The 17,082-nt window shown below is 41.4% G+C and overlaps 2 protein-coding genes across 2 annotated transcripts; both read left to right on the top strand.

Moving 5' to 3' along the window:
- Window positions 1–3,996: 3,996 nt before the first annotated feature.
- LOC108667789 (beta-1,3-galactosyltransferase 1) lies at window positions 3,997–5,168 on the top strand (the record flags this gene model as incomplete). Its single annotated transcript, XM_018154857.2, is given in 1 exon segment — window positions 3,997–5,168. A coding segment is annotated over 1 exon segment (398 nt), but the record flags the coding sequence as incomplete, so codon positions are not given.
- Window positions 5,169–10,102: 4,934 nt separating this feature from the next.
- On the top strand, window positions 10,103–14,640 carry LOC108667787. The gene is made up of 5 exons (XM_047882120.1): window positions 10,103–10,357; window positions 11,275–11,572; window positions 11,919–12,118; window positions 12,948–13,189; window positions 13,579–14,640. Exons 2-5 carry the CDS (start codon window positions 11,275–11,277, stop codon window positions 13,739–13,741), a joined length of 903 nt encoding a protein of 300 aa, XP_047738076.1. The 5' UTR covers window positions 10,103–10,357; the 3' UTR covers window positions 13,742–14,640.
- Window positions 14,641–17,082: the final 2,442 nt, after the last annotated feature.

Below are 17,082 nucleotides of genomic sequence, written 5' to 3'. Positions count from 1 at the left end.
CCAACTACTGTTCATTATATCGGTATGATAAATATCAGTAGTATAGTATAGTATAGTATAGTATAGTATAGTATAGTATAGTATAGTATAGTATCTTCGGCATTTAAAGAATAGGACAGGATAGGCCTGTCGCCGATTCATGTACTTTTCTTGACTAGACTGGCCTTTTGATCAGATCTTTTCAACGGACGGTAGATATAAAATAGATTCTAGATATCAGTTGTTCCGTAGGGTACGAGGCATTTTAAGACTAAACATATGCTCATAGCGAAACTAGTATACTATATCCATATATGTATCAGTAATTTGCCAGGAGCTAATATAGTCGCACGCGCAGGTATTTGTTTCATGAATCGGTTTTAGGTCATTCATGTCGTCACTATATAAAGAAATTGAGCCCCCAATCAAACAGCAATTCACTTTCCTCGACACATACTAACAGATTAAATTTTATATCGAGCCTATTATTTGTTATACTTTTTCATATATAATTTCTCTCCCCTAAGTGAAGAAGCATGAGAAAGACATATCTGACATTGATGCGGCCAGCCCTACAGTCAGGTACCAGAGCACAGCAACATCGGCGCTGAAGAACCAAGCTGGTCTGTCATCGATTTTTATAGTTTTTTTTGGCGATCTAATATACAATATCAAATAGACTTTCAATATCGCAGCTAGTATTCTACGATGTACCAGATATATATGACAGTTATTCTCATTACAATCAATATAATTCAGACCGCTATGACATCGCGTCTCTGCCCATCAACTGACCCATGATGTGGGCATAGATGACCAAATTGTCATTTCGATGGCTTCTCTTTGAATGCGAAAACGCTAGGCAATTAAAATACGCGAGCCAAAAATGTATATCTTAAATTAACCTTGAAGCCAACGCTCGATCTGCCATAGAATGTATTAGCATAGCATAGCTTGAATCGACGCAGATCATTGGACCAACGAGGGCCTGTCGTAGAGTCCTGTCGTCTTGTATTCAAACACAAACCGCTTATAAAATATTAATTAAACTCAGCCTGAGGGATTGAAACCACAGACTATGCAGGAACACCGTAATGCAGACAAGTAGCGCACTGCTTAAATTTTATAGTGCCAATGGTATATAGCCACCGCGGAAACAGGCTAGCTCACGTTCAGCACGAGTCCTGCATCCAGTCTCACATACGTCGGCCTAACTTCTTCTGGCCTACTCTACTTAAGTTGCATCGCATCTTCACATTCTCGCAGTTGCTTAGTTTATTCTAATTATGTTCAGGTGGGTGTTTGGATGGAAAGTCGGAACAACCAGAGAAGGTGGGGCCATGTAGAACTGCCGGCTTATCAGCAAGATAGCATAAGTGGTCATTGTGGATAGTAGACGCTAATGCATTATACACTTAACTTCAAAAGCTACTATATAGATATATGCTCTTACTCACTGCAAGAAATGTGTGGTGTAATGTAGATTTTGGTTGTGCTGGTCTTTGCAACGCATATTAAAAAATATCATGTATGAACCAATGCGCCATGGCAAGCATATCAACTCACAATGGGTTATTCGGTACTCATTAGGAAAGCTCAGTTCGCAGCGTGAACAACTTCCATCAATATCCACATTAAAATATGATAAAAGTATCTAGTTACAGATAAGATACAGATATGCAAACGCGGACTTGCAACTTTCAAACAGATCTTACAGTATGACCATCTTGTATCTTAAGACGAGGTGAATTGAGGTCTTGAGTGTCTGCTGGTGCATTCTAATATCCTTTTGGTGCCTTTAAAAACCCTTCTGTCTTCAATCCCTTCTGTTACATTCTGAATCACTTTAGGAACCTTTTTATTCCCGTTAGGTGCCGTTAAAATCCATTCTCTCTTCTTTTAAATCCCATCTGGTGCCTTTAAAAACCCTTCTTTCTTCTCATAAATCCCTTCTGGTGCATTCTGAATCACTTTTGGAGCCTTTTAATACATTTCTATTACCCTTGAATTTCAATCCATTGCTTTTCAAATCCCTCGCGCGATGCTCTCAACATGACATCTGTTGCTTTCTAATCCTCTCCTGGCGCTAAGCTGCGGATTTAACTTACCCAATTGAATTTCTTGATTGAATTAGTTAATTGAGGCAAATAGATTAAGTATAGATGCACTCAATTTCTATGCACTCAATGTTCAAGCGTAAGTTATTAAATCTATATGCAAACATTTCGCGTAGTATATTTGCATTGGTGAAATGATTGAAATCCATTTCAAGCGTTTTGCCGTTAAGTTAAAATATAGAATCCTAATTTCAGTGAATTGGTCTTAAATCATCATTTATGTAATTCTTAAGAAGTTTTCTCATTAGTGTTTAATATTAATACTAGAATACATAACTTGTCAACTATGCACAGTTGCCGTAAAATGTTTGCAATGGCACTCAATTTCGCGAACTTTAGTGTAGAGAACACTTCTTTTTTTGGTGTCGGTGTACGGCACTGATATATATAGTGAGCAGCTGTCCCGCTAATGTTCACTATTGTTGCATTGTTCTCCAGAGATTTTAGCTACTATATATGATATAATGTTCTCTGTGCAGAAGGTATATTTTATACATTCGTTGAATTGATTGCATTTCGGCAGGTTGCCTAATAAAAGGATTGGAAAACCAGATATTTTCCAGTATTACCCCAATTATACTGTATTTATGTTTAATTGCTACACATTCCTGCCTGATTCCCAGTTAGTGGAATTCCTGCCTGTTTTCAGTGGTATTCCTGCCTGTTTCCTAGTGGTATCACTCCCTGATTACCAGTGGTATTCCTACCTGTTTCCCAGTGGTATTCCTACCTGTTTCCCAGTGGTATTCCTGCCTGTTTCCCAGTGGTATTCCTGCCTATTTCCCAGTGGTATTCCTGCCTATTTCCCAGTGATAACACTGCCGGTTTACCAGTGGTAACACTGCCGGATTTCCAGTGGTATTCCTGGTTGATTCTTAATGGTATTCCCGAAGAAATATAAATGAAAGGATAAGTGTTGACATGAGTTGTTGTGTGCAGGATATGCAGGGCAGGTTTATACGGTCAAGACGGTCACTGCTGCTCGTAGCGGCCGTCTTCATCATGTCCCTGCTTGGGTATCGTCACAGTTTACAGCCTCCAAGTGAGTGTATTGCATTATATAATAACTTTTGGTTAGTTAAACTTTTCTGCTGCGTGCATTCAATTATTCCTGTATTTATGCTGCATCAACAGTCACCTTTAGAATAGCAATCAAAATTAGCAAACTCTCCAAATAATATTGATAAAAAATTTATTCGGCAAATTTCAGTGGTTTGACAGTTGAGATCTTAACTGTGATTTTTTTTTGTTCCCGGGCCAATAATATTTCGTCTCTGTCGAATTTCTTCAAGAATTTTTTTTTTTTCGTTGAAGATACGTAAATATGCCGCTGGGTATGAAGCAATTGCACCTCTCGCGCTCCTTTACTGAATAACTGAATGGAACTCAAGCCGGCAGGAACTATAGCTTTCAGTAAGACACATCGAAACTGCTGAATGACCATTCCAGGATTATTCGAAGGATTATTATTATTCCGTATTTCCGATTGCAGCTCCCTGATTGGTTGCCTCACTATCACCTCACACTGCTTTGCAGCGCCCTGATTGGTCGCGTCACTATCACCTCACACTGCTTTGCAGCGTCCTGATTGGGCGCCTCACTGTCACCTCACACTGCTTTGTAGCGTCCTGATTGGTCGCGTCACTATCACCTCACACTGCTTTGCAGCGCCCTGATTGGTTGCCTCACTATCACCTCACACTGCTTTGCAGCGCCCTGATTGGTTGCCTCACTATCACCTCACACTGCTTTGCAGCGCCCTGATTGGTCGCCTCACTATCACCTCACACTGCTTTGCAGCGNGAAAAGCTCATCATGGGATTCATTATCTGCAACTCACAGATCACCGTCGACCCAAGAAGCAAATGGTACTCTCCCCATTACATGTATGCAGGGGATCATTATCCCAATTATTTATCAGGCACGGCCTATATTTTGTCCAGCAGCGTGCTGACCCCTCTTCTTGAGGCCGCTATGCTCACGCCGCTCTTCCATCTCGAGGATGTCTACATCACCGGCATTTTAGCACAGAAGATTGGGGTCACGCCTCAGGATAGTGTAGACTTTTCATATTATACTAATCCAAGAGATCCTTGTCTCTACCAGAACCTATCTGTTGGTCATGATATGGAGCCTCTGCAGATGTACGAGTTATGGAACACGTTACACCTGACGAACATGACCACCTCTTGTGGGCCTGTCACAGCCGCTCATATCGGTTACACCTCGCCTCGTGAGTGTAGTGCCTCACCAGAGTCGCACACTCTTCTCTCGCGTTTATCTTCCTACTTCAATTGAACTGTATTCTATTTCAATAACTAACGCATTTATAGCTATCATCATAGAACAGAGCAGCCCGTTCATCTCTCTGTGTCGTTGCTCTAATATCATTCACAATATCATTCACTTTTCATTATTTCCCATTTCAATTCATATTCATCGTTGACGTGATATCTATCATCCGATTGTTTTGTTTATGTTTGCATTTTTGTCAGCACCGCAACGAGTTTCAATAGATGTTCCTTCCCTATCTCCATCTTTTACACAACGCTGCTGGCTTATTGTAAAGTTCATCATTTGAATATTGCCTGCAAGCATCATCAATGTTACAGTGTAAGGTGTTCGCTCACAGTTTTAACCGCATCCAACATACATCGAGTTGCTACCTAGAATGACCATCCAACATACATTGAGTAGCTACCTAGAATGACCATCCAACATACATTGACTTGCTACCTATAAATCTATAATGACCATCCAACATACATTGACTTGCTACCTTTAATGACCATCCAACATACATTGACTTGCTACCTATAATGACCATCCAACATACATTGACTTGCTACCTATTGACCATCCAACATACATTGAGTTGCTACCTAGAATGGTTCACTTGTGAGTCTCGTCTCACTCACTATGGTAATAATGCCCTACGTGATGAACACACCCCCTATCTTCACTGAAAATTTTATGGTGTTCAACGTTGATGTTATATCACTTCAGAATCTTTGCGTAATATTTTTATTCTTTTTCGTTGTCGCTCTTGCTTAATATATTTGCTGTTTTTTGTCCTCGAAATTTTATTAGAGGGTTTCTTCCGACAGAAATCGTTTTGCACAGACAAGCTCGTGTCAATTAATATCCTGACGGGTAGCCACGTTTTTAAAATGAGCTTAAGAACAGATATAAGTTAAAAGAATTTCACTGTCAGTTGCGTGAAATGATGGCGGTAAGCAGACCTCGTCGACTGGAGCATCAGCATGGAAGTTGTCAGGTCATACTTCATTGACAGTTTACTCGGCAGTTCCGGACGAGCGACGTGTCAGCTTACCACCTAATCTGAGACCCACGATCAAAAGATTGATGCACCCATGGTTGAATTAATGTATTAATTCAACCATGGATGCACCAGCGATGCCCGCAGAATATTTTACTTATCCCACAAATATCGTCATTTGAAATTGTAAATTTTGAGGAGAGCTGTCACCAATCAATCACTAATTGAAAGTAAGAAAAACTATTCATAATTGCAAGCAAATGCATTTCCGAGTACAGTTGCTGCTCCTTCGATAAACGCCATCAATAAGGAGTTAGAACTGGTTGGGCTTCTACTGCATTTGGTTGAAGATGTTTCGAGAGGGAGTATAGATTCGAGATGGAGTATATTCAAAGCTCACACGTTTTAGAAGGTGATAAGCCATTTAAGAGAACTGCGTCCAGGTCGAATGATTGTCATCTGTGAATTTGGCGGACATCATAATTCACACTCTCGACTCCTGTGATCAACTGTTGTAAAACAGTTGATGTAAAAATAGTAAATAGTAAAATGTAAAATGTAAATAGACCTTGCGGGTGTTTTCCCCCTAAAGTTTACTGATGTGATGACCTCCTACTTCGCTAAGGAAAATTTCCGCTAGATAGGATGTTTTCAATTGGCAGGCATTTTATCCTTGTGTTTGGTCACGCCTCTCTGGAAACGGGTAACTGTTTCCAGAGTGACCATTTTCCCCTCTAAGTAAGCCGTTTCTCGAGGGGAAACGGTGACCCGTTTCTCCTTTGGAAACAGGTCACCGTTCCAAGTTTACAAAGTGTCATCGCTTTCGAGGGACCGAATCCACATAATTTCCACCGATTCGACACTTCAGCGAACTCGCGTGCGAACTGGCCTGCGAACTCGAATGCAAACCTAACTTCATTTTCAACTGTGGCACTCATAAATCCTTCAATAATGAACGGATTTTATTCAAATTTTAAATATAAGTAGATAATATCAGTATTTTGCGGGGGCACTCATAAATCCTTCAATAATGAACGGATTTTATTCAAATTTTAAATATAAGTAGATAATATCAGTATTTTGCGGGGGGAATTTTTTCAGATTTTTACATCAATAACTTTTTATTGAAGGAGTTATGAGTGCCACAGTTGAAAATGAAGTTAGGTTTAAGTAGTTATGAGTGCCACAGTTGAAATGAAGTTAGGTTTTCCGTATTAACAAAAAAGTTATTGATGTAAAAATCTGAAAAAATTCCCCCCGCAAAATACTGATATTATCTACTTATATTTCAAATTTTAATAAAATCCGTTCATTATTGAAGGATTTACGAGTGCCACAGTTGAAATTGAAGTTAGGTTTGCATTCGAGCTCGCAGGCCAGTTCGCACGCGAGTTCGCTGAAGTGTCGGACCGGTATAATTTCCTCTTACCGAACAGATCATTTGTACAATATTTGCTGGTTGGATGATGATTTGATGATTTTACGGTAATTTATTTTACGTGCTCTCATTCTCATTTGTCACTATAGTAAAAATCGACGTATTTTGTATTCTCCCGCACGAAAAATTATTCATAATCTAATAAAATTACCGAAACTTTGTGCTAATGGATGACCGAATCGACACTTCTACGAACTCGCCTGCAAACTCGCCTGTACACTCGAACGCAAAACCTAACTACACGCTCAACCTAATCACTCATAACTCCTTCAATAAATAACGGATTTGTTTGAATTTAGTAATATACGTAATTATTATCAATACGCTGCGGTAGGAAGTATTACAGATTTTTACATCTATTCGTTTTCAATTGAAACGTATGAACGAGTCGGTTAATGGATGACGTACACTACTCTGGAAAGTACTTATATTATCAGTCTGCTTATATCGCAAGTTCACAAGGAATTTAAAAGCAAAGAAAACGCCAAGCAAATTCACCATATCGATATTGAAAACGTTTCGGAGTCCAGCTCAATCATCAGTTCGACAAACTAAAAATGAATAAAATTTTATTCATTTTTAGTTTGTCGAACTGATGATGGAGCTGGACTCCAAAATGTTTATATAATTCTAAATTTTCTGCCCGTTGAAAATAAAATCAATTATCTGTTAATTTATTTAGTTTTTCATTGAAAATAAGAAATTTTGCGTTGTTCAAGGAGTTTGATTTGTATTAGATTACCTACCTAAATTTATGCTCGGAGACAAAAGCGTTTGAACGCTCAGAAATTGTGAAAATAGTAATATCAAATATCATTTGGAATTAAATTTTTGCTGCTCGTGTTTGTTAGTGTATATTAGATTAGCTTAAAAGAAGATGAGCTTCTAAAATAAAGTCTATGGTACGGAAAAAAGACGACCCAAGTAACACATTTCATGCTCAGCTAAAGTGAAACAGCGATCGAGAATATTCTCGAGTGGTGAAGTAGTGACAGAAACATTAAATCATGACAGTTCTAGTCAAAACAATTCTCTCTCTTCAAAAGCAAAAAATTACGTTCCATGGGTAACTGCATGAAGTTTTGTAAACAAAACAGTGTCGGTGAGTGGAGGAGGTAGGGTAGCCGCATATGTAGTGTTATTGTTATGCAGCTGCGAGGAGCGTATAGCTGCTGGCATTTCATTGTCAAAACTACAGTAGATCGCGAATTTGTAATGTATGTATTTCTATCGTCGTAGTAGTCTGGTTAGTCTGGTAGATGTTTCTCCAGGTCCAGTATAATAAGAATACACAATCGTTTTATTTTAATGTTTTGATATAAGTATGTTTTTTTTATAATGTTAGGCTAGAGGGAAAGCTTGCTAAAAACTAGAAATACAATTTTAATCAAAGCATGTGTTGCTTCACTTGCTTGCACTCCTCAATGCAGTTCCAAACTTCCAGTAAAGTACACGCTGACTGCTCCTCCAGCTCACTGCTCAGATTCTCAGTGACTAGGTACAACTTAGTTGAACTTACAAGCGGGGTCACAAGCCCAAGCCTCCAAGGCTCCGATCACTGCTACCGGTACTTCAATTTCGACCAAACTTTGAATTGCTGAATGGTCGAGAAAAACAGTTTCATCTGTGAATTAATTATTTTGATGGCTATAGGTTGCAGTCTGTTGCATATATTCAACCAATCAACTCTAGTTTGTAATTTTTATGAAGTTAAGAACTTCATCAAGTTGTGAGATGGCAGTTGCTAATGCTAATTCAGTAATTGCCATTGGCCATTGCTTAGTACTTTAGCTTGAAAACGATCTAGGGTTACCAGTTACATTATGATTAGGCTAGGTACTTTATTTAGTCTGTAGATAATGTAGCAGTTGAAGTCCATCATCCATCCATCCAGATTTCAGCCTCATGAGTCATGATCCAAGACCAGAGTCCAGATGCAGGTGCTGTCAGTGTCAGTGTCAGGTGGCAACTCTCTAGGTTACTGTCATGTGCCATTGTTTAAATGATGCCTATAATGATTTTGTTTTTAGTACTTTGTATACTATACAGTATATTGGTATGAAACATTGAATGTTAGCTAATAGATATGTTAGAGACTTAGACTCTTAGAGTAAAAGTAGACCAGTTTTAGTTCATATTCAACAATTACTATTGCTTTTTTAATTAGTCTTGTGATTGCACAGCCACAAAGATCACATTGGAATTGGGTGCAACCTGAGCAACCATGCTTGCTGACATCCAGTTCCAGTCAAGACCTTTAAATTGGTCATTACTTGTTCACAATGTCTAAAAACTTTTACTAGTGTGAAGAAATTAAAAGTTCACATCACATTTGGACTTGGCAGTTAACAAAAAGTTCAATTATGAGATATTCATAACAATCATAACTTTAGGACTAAAACATTCAGTTACTGTTATACATGCCATTTATTATGATGTCAACATCCTAAAAAATGTAACTCAGTACTCACTGCAGTGATTGACAGAGAGTGCATTTTCTCATTGATGAAAATGTGAAGTCACGGACGGACGGACAGACATACATGGCAAGCACAATAGTGCATTTTTTCCATAAATGAAAGAATGCGCTAAAAAGAGAAACCTTTAGCACAGTCAACTTTGCTTTCCTACCCTCGGGACCCTCCCCTCTCTCAACCCTCCACTCCTCACAGCTCACGACCCCACTCTTATCATCCTCCTCTTCTCCCTCAACCTTCACACATTCTCCAAATATCTCTTCACATTCTCAAACATAGCTACAGTTGCTCTCTCAGACATACCCGCAATCAGTGCCATTCACTCTTTGATTGTTTTCTCATACCCCACTTTGTTATTGTTAATCTCATCTCCCCCATTCAGAATCACCTCCATCATAGACTGACGCTCTCTCTCAACTCTCATATGCCCCACATTCCATCAACAAGTGTGCTCCAGTTTCCTTCTCTTCCCCAACAAACATAAAACATTCACATTATGTCATTATTGTTATATTAGTTGACTTTCTGGAGAAATCTTGCAAATGGGCCTACTGCCCAGTGCCTAATTAATGTTTTTGTAGAGTTATGAATCTTGTATCTCAACTATGAAATATATTACTACTCCAAAGTCATTTATTTTGACTTTTCATGTAAATGACATATGTAAGTAAAAATATTTTTGGATAATCTTCAAGTCAAATGGGAGGTCATTGTTCATTGTTTGGAGCCTAGACGTTTCATGTGGATTGTGAAAACTCAGTTTATTCAAGTATTTTTTTAAAGTGATAAGCATGCATTATTTTACTTAAAAACATATTCTTATTATTAATACCAAACACAGATATCCCACCTAGCCATCTTCTTAATTCATTAGTAAAACTTCCAGTATTTTTGATGAAGAAGAAAAATTTTGCTGAAATAATCATGTGATGACTTCACTGCCAGAATGTGCAGCATTTTAATGAACTGTTGACAGTATTTGGTGCTGCATTCAGATGTGTTTGAGCTGCTTATCTGCGGAGGTGTGGTGACGGTGCTCCATATCTCTTCACGCAGGCCCCACTAGGTAGGTGGGCCTTAAACCTCTGCCTTGCCACTTTCCAGCATTTTCTTAGTGTTATATTTCTATAGGTAATGTTACTGCAGTTACTAATTTGAATGATTTTATAAATGGTTCTGTGTATATTGTGTTTCATGTGAAATTGTTTCAGAACCTCATTTATTTGCTTAGGTTCTTAAGGCTTGCATCCTTGGGAATGGCAGTGATGGTATGCACTCTACAGTACATCTCTCTTGCAGTCAAAACAACTGTATAAAAATTTTACAAAATACATGAAAATTCCATAATGACCAGTTTAGCTAGCTGCATGGAATACAAATCAGATTGTACTCAACATGGATGTCACACTTACAATATCATGTTATTCTAGTACTTCTAGTAAAATTGCATAGTCATTTCTTTATCCATTAAACTAAAAAAAAAATTATATTTCTTTGTGCAAACCCATTATTTCTCTTCCCTACATGTAGTGAAAACTAGGTACCTCTGAGAATTGCTATGATTCAGAGATTGAAACACCTGTCAGAACAAGATACTTTGATGTCAACTAAGACTATCATAATGTAATTTCAATGGCTTCTAGTGATTGATATGATGCCTTGATAGGAAAAGCTTGTCTCTTAATGTTTATTTAACACTTTGTCTTGTTTGTAATGTATATATTGCTTGTTTGTCTGAAAGTGTTAAAAATAATAAAGCAATATGTAAATTTTTTGAAGAAGTTTAATTGCTAGGACATCAAGAGATGTTTGATGGCATTGATGTGAAGAATGTAGTTTGTAATTTTGGTGTATATATATACCTGACAAGGCACCTAAAGAGCTGCTAACCTCTCACCAAATTACATACCCAAAAATAAGAATGCTTGTCTAGTTAAAAAATTGTAATGTTTATCTGTTTCAAAAACAGTAATGTTTATCCAGATGGCTTGTGGAGGGTGGGACTCGAGCAGCCTGAGCAGCGCAGACAACGTTAGCAGCGTGGGGGGCGCGGCAAGTGTCCACAACTTGGGGGGTGGGTTAGGGCCTCTAGGTGGGGGACTTGGTCCTCTGGGTGGTGGCTTAGGCCCCATTGGTGGTGGGGTTGGTGGGGCAAGTGGGCTGGAGATGAGGTTGCGGGCAGGCGTTGAAGCTGATCGGCGCCAGCAGGCCGAGAATTGTGCTAAACTCAAAGCTGTTCACACGGCAGCCAACTATGATGACTTCAGGCAGATGGTCTTGGGTGAGTCAACTGCTACATATACTTAATATTCATATGTTAGTTGACACAGATTTTCTTAATCTTGGCTTTACAATTTTTCATGACTTGTCTTGTGAGTTTCATGAGAAAAAAAGTTTGTAAAATAGCAGCCATGTTGTAATAAATTGTTGCCCCATTTGCCTGGCCGGTCATGCTGTGCCTTTATTGCTTGTGTTGAGCCCCAATGAACTAATTGTTGGTAGTTCTTTAAGACTACTTGCAATGGTCTTCAAATGTTCTGATTTAAACTATTTAATTGGAGATTAAGGCTACTGGTGTACAAATAATGTCTTGTTTTTTGTCTTACGCTTGCATAACTGGTGTGCAGGTGCACAGCTCCGGCCGCTGGAGCGCACCTGTGCTGGCAAGCCACGCCCGTCCATTTGGAACAGCCTGGCCAACTCTGCCTCCAAGCGCTGTGCCACTAATGGCACTGCCACTAATGCTGCTACTGCCACTAATGTCAGTAGCAAGCAGCTCCTGCACCACCACCCAGAAAACTCACCCTACCCCGCGGACGTCAACTATGTGAGTGGTAACTGAGGGAACAATTACTGGGAGTTGGCTGTGGGAGAATTACCTAGTGATGGGGGAAATTTTTGTATTGAATGTTTGGGGCTGACGGTATTAAGTGTGTTTGCGTGGAGGATGAATGTGTACGGGAGTTGTGATCTATATTTTGACATTAGCAGTGGTCAAATGGGCAGGGGCCCAAAATATGAGTTCATTGAGTTCAGGTTCAAAAGCCCACAAGAAGCAAACAATGTACGATGTTGCCAGTAGGTGGGGGCTTACAGTGTGGCCGTGTGCGCTGCAGTGAAGCAGTTATAAGAGTTTTCATGTCACCCCTTTTATTATGTGAACACTTGAATAATTTTGTGAACCTTTTCGTTTGATCCTCGTAATATCTGTATTAGAGTTCATCATTCAGATCATGCATGATGATATCCCAATTATCTTGAATATCCTGATACGATATGTATTGGGAACGGAAAAATACTTATGCCATAGAGTTTTACACGGCAGGACTAGTAAACTACATTACACAGACTAGGCTTAAGCCTGATTGTGGTAATGGCAAACAATTATTTGATGGTTACCCACACCTCCATTATGATAGGGTTGGTGCGGCCCCTAACAGCCCTTCTGTATACAGGACCCTTTTTCTCCCCCCTCCACTATAATGGGGTTGGTGCATCCCCTTACAGCCCTTCTGTATACAGGACCCCTCCTCTCCCCCCTCCAATATGATGGGGTTGGTGTGTCCCCTTACAGCCCTTCTGTATACAGGACCCCTCCTCTCCCCCCTCCAATATAATGGGGTTGGTGTGTCCCCTAACAGCCCTTCTGTCCACAGGACCCCTCCTCTCCCCCCTCCACAACGGAGGGGTTAGTGCGGCTGTGGGGGCGGCTGGACCTGGCGGAGCGTCTGGAGCTGGTGCGGGGGTTGGGGGGCGGTGGCGTGGAGCGGCTGGCGGGGGGGCTGGTGGCTGGGGGACTACTGGGGGACGCCATCACTACCCTGCTGGCGTTCACCCCCACCGCGGGAGACGTGGTCATGGTGGTTGCTCTGCTGCACGCGCTCACTCAGGCCAAGAGGTTACCATTACCCCTTATGTTACAATTACCTTACCCCTATATTACCATTATCTCACCCTTATGTTACCATTACCTTACCCTTATGTTACCATTACCCCCTTATGTTATCATTACCTTACCCTTATGTTACAATTACCTTACGTTTATGTTACCATTACCCCTTTATGTTANGTGTGTGGGGTTGTCTCATGGTCCCCTCATGTCCCCAGGTTCAGCCTGAGTGTGCAGCTGGTGTGTGGGGTTGTCTCATGGTCCCCTCATGTCCCCAGGTTCAGCCTGAGTGTGCAGCACGTGTGTGGGGTTGTCTCATGGTCCCCTCATGTCCCCAGGTTCAGCCTGAGTGTGCAGTTCGTGTGTGGGGTTGTCTCATGGTCCCCTCATGTCCCCAGGTTCAGCCTGAGTGTGCAGCTGGTGTGTGGGGAGGAGCGGTGGGCGTGGGGACGGCTGCTGGAGAAGCTACAGCTGGTGCTGGCTGAGCGACCTCAGGATCTGGCAGAGCTCAACGTGACGGAGTGGACGGTAGTTCAACTCAGAGCAAAGTTCAACTTGTGAATCACTTGGTGATGATGCAAAGCAACTCCCCTCAACACAAACCAATGCCTTGTCTCTCAAGCGTAACGCCTGTTCACTTTCAGTCACCTCGGATGTAGGGCAAAAACGTCCCACCTTTTGCAGAAGTTTGACTAAGAAGCTATCAATGTAACTTATTATTATTATTACCCGAGAGTTATGTCTTCGTTCAATAATATTTTATCAGTTACCACTGATTAGATTCATTATTTGTACAAGTCACTAGCATCAAATGGCAACGGCAGTATTAGGTGACTTCCATGCTTTAAAAGCCAGTACATCGTCAATTTTCGTGACAAGATGTCGATGATATTGCGGTGTTGTCTCTCCGCTGGAATATTCAGTGCAAGATGTATGCATTACCACTCTCGTGCAGTGAGCAAAAAAATTAATAACTTAAATTTATCCCGTAGCCAGAGCTATTTTTAAGCCTGCAATTGACGTCGTTTTAAGTGGTTTTTGTTGGCAACTATTTTAATGCGTAGTAAAGTAGACACTGCCTAGTTAATTAAGTAACGTCGCAAATGTGTGTATGAATATGTAAATGTGGCCGAATGTGTAGCGCAGCCGAGGCTGAAGCGTGCAGAAGGTTGGCTGAGACTTGCGCCGTCTATACAGTGCGCTTTGTATTGTAGCCTCGTATCAAAGCAATGGATCTCGAACATTCCACCTTGTCACTTAATTTGACGTCACAACCACCACCACTTGTCTAAATAAATGATGCATAGATAAATTAAGCACTCGTCTGTCACCCCGAACAATGGATAGAGGAGTCCTGGTCTGGACTCGCTGTACTAGAAGATAAGTAATTCCTTTGCGTCCATAGAGACCCGAGCCGTACATTCAAAACTCGCTTCAGTACATATAACGGCCTAAGTGTACGTGGCGGCGTATCTCTTTTCCTTGATTGGTGAGTTTTGCTTGAAAATCTGTCAAGAGATTGACTAACGGAGTCAAGATAATGAGGCCCCAGCGCTACAAGCGCCCAAAATGGCTCAGCTCTACTTGGACAACGCACACACACAAATGACACAATGTCCTACATGTCCCAGCTCTACCACGTGTTCAGGTAGAGCCCTACACGACTCAGCGCTACCACATGTTCAGGTAGAGCCCTACATGTCCCAGCTCTACCACGTGTTCAGGTAGAGCTTTAGATGACCCAGCTCTACCACATGTTCAGGTAGAGCCCTACCACATGTTCGGGTAGAGCTCTAGATGGCCCAGCTCTACCACATGTTCAGGTAGAGCCCTACACGACTCAGCTCTACCACATGTTCCGGTAGAGCCCTACATGTCCCAGCTCTACCACATGTTCAGGTAGAGTCCTACATGTCCCAGCTCTACCACATGTTCAGGTAGAGCCCTACATGTCCCAGCTCTACCACATGTTCAGGTAGAGCTATAGATGGCCCAGCTCTACCACATGTTCAGGTAGAGCTATAGATGTCCCAGCTCTACCACATGTTCAGGTAGAGCTATACATGGCCCAGCTCTACCACATGTTCAGGTAGAGCCCTACACGACTCAGCGCTACCACATGTTCAGGTAGAGCCCTACATGTCCCAGCTCTACCACATGTTCAGGTAGAGCTATAGATGTTCCAACACTACCACGCTACTAAGTAGTGCTCAGCTCTCAAGCGGCGCTTGCTGCACAACGTAAGCTTCAATTTTGTGTTTCATTTTCATCCGGCGCGGGATTAACAGGACATAAAAACTCTACATGAAGAGATATTCAATAATTAAAATATATATATTTGAAAAAACAATGGTGACAAATAGTGACAGCGGGAAGTTGCTGGGCCCAATTTGTGCCTTCTTGCAAACGAAGTTGGTTCCGCTACACTAACAAGATTGTGGCCTCGGCAATCACGAAGGAAAGAACAGTCAACAATTACCCACAGTCGCTCGACGAGACATGCTGAGCCACGAGACATGCTAAGCTATTCGAGACATGCTAAGCCACGAGACATGCTAAGCTATTCGAGCCAATGCTCTTCATATTAAAACCAAAACTAGTGTGAAATGAAACAGTGGTTACGGGCCCTGACAGCAAGCCATGAAGTATATTATTGTGTTAAATAGTAGCTTTATAACTTTAATCGCGGTTATAACTTACGCTATAATGGTGACGACCTTAAGAAGAAGCAATGAACTTCGAGGGACAAGAGTAATGATACTCTTAACTACTCACAGTTTCCCTCGTCCTAACTCACTAGCTGCCTCGTACGAATAGCTCGGGTCAATTTCGTCCCGTTAAGATTTACAATAAACGCTATTATAAATAGAAACGCACGGCTGTGCTTGTACAGCGCTTCTCAATTATTAATATTACACGATTTCATAGCATCGTGTATCAACGCTGATATTAATAGACACGCGCTTTTTGCGGCTCTATCTTCTCTCATACTTCCAATAATCAACGTTTAAAATTCAGGAGCAAAATATTAACTTCATGACAGCGGTGGCGTGTAACGAAACTTCCATTATAACAAAGACTAAAAACGAAACGTCCTTACAACAACATTGTTGTCATGACAGTACACATGGCAGCACACATGCCATGACTGTACACATGGCAGCACACATGCCATGACTGTACACATGGCAGCACACATGCCATGACTGTACACATGGCAGCACACATGTCATAACTGTACACATGGCAGCATGCATGTCATGACTGTACACATGGCAGCATGCATGTCATGACTGTACACATGGCAGCACGGATGTCACCACTGTACACATGGCAACATGGACGTCGGTCCCTCTTATACTAATAACTTCACCCAAACATAAGATAATGTGGTCAACGTTTCTTAACATACAACATAAACTTAGTGCTACATGAAATGGCGGGCTTAGGGATAGAACTACGAGCTGGCTTAGGTAAAGAAACTAGGAAAAAGATGGTTTAGGAAATCGCTGGCTTGGAGTAGTGCAGGTATAGGAGCTGGTTTAGGAGGTCGCTGGCTTGGAGTAGTGGAGGTATAGGAGCTGGCTTAGGAGGTCGCTGGCTTGGAGTAGTGCAGGTATAGGAGCTGGCTTAGGAGGCCGCTGGCTTGGAGTAGTGCAGGTATAGGAGCTGGCTTAGGAGGCCGCTGGCTTGGAGTAGTGGAGGTATAGGAGCTGGCTTAGGAGGTCGCTGGCTTGGAGTAGTGGAGGTATAGGAGCTGGCTTAGGAGGCCGCTGGCTTGGAGTAGTGCAGGTATAGGAGCTGGCTTAGGAGGCCGCTGGCTTGGAGTAGTGCAGGTATAGGAGCTGGCTTAGGAGGTCGCTGGCTTGGAGTAGTGGAGGTATAGGAGCTGGCTTAGGAGG

The sequence above is a fragment of the Hyalella azteca genome, unplaced genomic scaffold, assembly GCF_000764305.2.
Source record: "Hyalella azteca isolate HAZT.00-mixed unplaced genomic scaffold, Hazt_2.0.2 contig105, whole genome shotgun sequence".
Classification (NCBI taxonomy): domain Eukaryota; kingdom Metazoa; phylum Arthropoda; class Malacostraca; order Amphipoda; family Hyalellidae; genus Hyalella; species Hyalella azteca.
This window is presented reverse-complemented; position numbering and strand designations above follow the sequence as displayed.

What these genes read in the sequence shown, in the direction of transcription:
- LOC108667787 (XM_047882120.1), top strand. Translation starts at nt 11,275, where the DNA reads ATGGCTTGTGGAGGGTGGGACTCGAGCAGCCTGAGCAGCGCAGACAAC. An exon ending in ACCCCGCGGACGTCAACTAT is followed by an intron (nt 12,119 to 12,947) that starts GTGAGTGGTAAC and finishes TTCTGTCCACAG; the next exon opens with GACCCCTCCTCTCCCCCCTC. An exon ending in GCGCTCACTCAGGCCAAGAG is followed by an intron (nt 13,190 to 13,578) that starts GTTACCATTACC and finishes TCATGTCCCCAG; the next exon opens with GTTCAGCCTGAGTGTGCAGC.